This window comes from Trachymyrmex septentrionalis, unplaced genomic scaffold (assembly GCF_001594115.1).
Source record: "Trachymyrmex septentrionalis isolate Tsep2-gDNA-1 unplaced genomic scaffold, Tsep1.0 scaffold40, whole genome shotgun sequence".
Classification (NCBI taxonomy): Eukaryota; Metazoa; Arthropoda; class Insecta; order Hymenoptera; family Formicidae; genus Trachymyrmex; species Trachymyrmex septentrionalis.
The window spans coordinates 3,137,275-3,140,241 of NW_017305569.1; the positions used below are offsets into that span (position 1 = coordinate 3,137,275).

Here is a 2,967-nt window from a genome sequence, read left to right on the forward strand (position 1 = left end):
TGTGTATATCTTTAAGCATACGGATTGTGTTACATAGCAATAGATTATGCACGTCGACATTGCGGTAATTTAGACGTTAAGATAAATTTCATAAGCCCGCATCATCAAAGTCCCATTCGCCGAGAGACCGATCTGCGGCCGCTCTGCCGGTTCCCAGCTGAGTGAATATTTCGAGAGGGACCATCCACCGACATAAATTCCGCGCGCGGGGCAACGTGGCCTAATTATATTTCAAGGGAGTGGCGGTTCAGCCACTCGGAGGTGTCATCCCTATATACCGGCTTGTGCCGGAAGTTCACACGGTCGGAGGAGAGCATCCGCGCGGCGCAGGATCGGGCCTGCGTGTAACATCGCAACGCCGACTACGGTCACCATGGTTACGTGTCAAGTTCTCTCATCCCCTTGCCACCCCGCCATGGACCATCCCGGCTCTGCCGGGAGAAATGCAGGCTTTCAACCCTCTGTATAGCCGCAGCGCCGGGGCGGCTCCCGTGCGGTGCAGACGTTCGTTCCAGTTCGTTCCTGGATCGTGTTACAGGACTACATCTCTCGTCTTGCTCGTTTCAAGTCGTGTCATCAGTTCTTTACGTTCGCAACGTCTCAAAGAGAATCCGAGAAGAGTCACAAATGACGGTATCGAGCGGTGAGAGGTGGCTCGGTCGAGAGTAACGCTCGATGTATCGAGCGTGACCACGAGAGGGTGCGTACCTTGAAACGCGAATGACCTTGACGCACACCTGCAAGCCGGAGCGCCACGGCAGGTGAATTGATTGGCGATAGGGTGGGATCGTGCAAGCTAATCATGCGGCGTGGTTACGTACGGCGCTTTGAAGGCTACCCGTTTCACGTCGTGACGAGTGCATACGTTTGCGTGTCGAGCTGATAAGAGATTAAATTGTGAAATATTAAAGAATTGTGTCATTAAAGTGTGACACATTTGCACTATTCCAAATGTTATAACGACACAAATGGCAGTGCAGTCAAAAAGTGCAAGCAATAGGGGTGAATAGAACTTACGTTCTGCGTTGTTACATTGATAAGAGAAATTATATAAAGTCTATAATATTTAATATATATCCGTTAAATCGATCTATTAATGTTATATGAAACAGATCTATAATCAAAAATCTAGAAAGGTTCAGTAGAATAGAATTAATTGCTACATAAACACGATCTATAGTGGAAACTCCACACTGTTGATATAAAGATATATTTAGTACAAAATACGGAAGTGCTCAAACAGTAATAATTAGTAATCTAAATAAACTTAGATACACCTGTTTACAATAAAGATAAAATATTTTGATTTACGTGATCAAAAAGGAGCAAATCCCGTTTGTACGATATTTGACCCGGAAGTAACGTTCAATGCTCTACGCCGTATCGGAGAAAATCATTTGGCGAGCGTCGCAATTTTTCGCGGAGGAGGGAAAAAGGAGAAAGAAGAAAAGGCGGTGCCCAGTGCAACGAAATGAGTATGGCGCGTCTCACGTTGATACACGTGGTTCGGGACATTTCGAATCCTGTATTACTAAAACGATTAAGATTAGACACCACACATGAGAGTTCAGAAGATCTTCCGAGATAATCAATCAAATCGATCGCGCTGGACTCTTTATTGATTTTAAAAATAAATATTGGCGATGCTTCTGCTAGAAGAATTTATGATTCTGGAGTTAAAGACTTTACTGATATCGAGCAGCATATTTATCTGCGAACTGTCAGAGGATCACATGCGAAAGGAATCGCAAAGATAGAGGAAGTTACAAAGATCGCGCTAAAGGAATTCGAGAAATTTCTCATGATTGATGCAAAATACCATTTGCGTTGCTATTACTGTCGGAACGTTTGACTGATCGAACACCATTTGCCTAATGGACGGTATATGGAAATTGCGAATTACATAAAGGCTAGGAGCACGAACTTGTGCACCTATGACGAGTTCAAACAGCAGCTCGTTATCGCGCGCTTGGCTGCGAGCGAATTGCTGCCGTTGCGGAGACACTCGGCAGGATACGGCGAACAACAATTTTAACGAAGCCGAAACGCCACTGCGCGAGGAAACGGAGACGCTTCTGCATCGTATCGCCTTTACCGTCTGGCACACTGCCCTTCATATAGAGAGCGAGGTGCGTGCGAATCGTACGTGCATGCGCGACGTATATGTGCACATCAATTAGCTCGGCATAGCTATGTACAGATTTTTCGGAGATTTCTGTTTAGCAAAAATTATGATAGAACGCCGTCATAAACACTGTGTTATCCGAAAAAAAAAAAATTTCGTAGACATATGTATATTCTTATATAAATGTCAGAAATTTTTTAAAGCCGTGCTGTTACTAGATAAACTATATTTCACCTTTTATTCGAATGAGCTTTCAATTATAACTTTTTTTATGATACTAGAAAATGATAATAGAAACATGCTTCTTTTTCGATCTCTATTCATTTTTTTCTTTTATATAACTGCAATATCGCATGTGTATCGTAGCGCAACAATTCGATATGTGATATTTAATAGGTTTTGACAGGTTTCAATCGATGCCGACTATGCAACCGTTTTTTTAGGAATATCGAACACAATACGTTACTGCGGCACCTGTCGTTGCATAATTTTTCTTGCAATAATGGAACCGACAATGGGAACAACTTACCGTATATCATTAATTTCGAAACAATGGATAATAATGTCACCTACTTCTCTTGAGACAACGCCCATGAAGAAAGTAATAGTATTTTCTACGCACCGAATAGAAAGTTAATAAAACGAAGCTATTATTTACACGTATTTTCTTGATCACAGAATACACTGAAATAGTACTAGCGCGGCATTTTTACATAAAATTTTTACATGTAATTTTTCATCATAAAATTTTACACACAATTTTTGTTATTAATATTGCGAGAATGATGAATAATAATTATGTTTTTGTTATTTTATAAATTTTAATTATACGAAGATATATA

At 41.3% G+C, this 2,967-nt stretch overlaps 1 protein-coding gene across 10 annotated transcripts in view; it reads left to right on the forward strand.

Moving 5' to 3' along the window:
* The window catches only part of LOC108751099 (tensin-1), a 201,708-nt gene that overhangs the window by 151,819 nt on the left and 46,922 nt on the right, over positions 1-2,967 (forward strand). Inside the window, exon 1 of one of the 10 annotated variants that reach the window (XM_018491075.1) lies at positions 1,920-2,129. The exons of the other annotated variants lie outside the window; for them this stretch is intronic. Within the exon in view, the coding sequence (XP_018346577.1) occupies positions 1,935-2,129 (195 nt within the window). The 5' untranslated portion in view covers positions 1,920-1,934. Of the gene's footprint in view, positions 1-1,919; positions 2,130-2,967 lie in introns of those variants that run through there. 10 annotated transcript variants of the gene reach the window in all.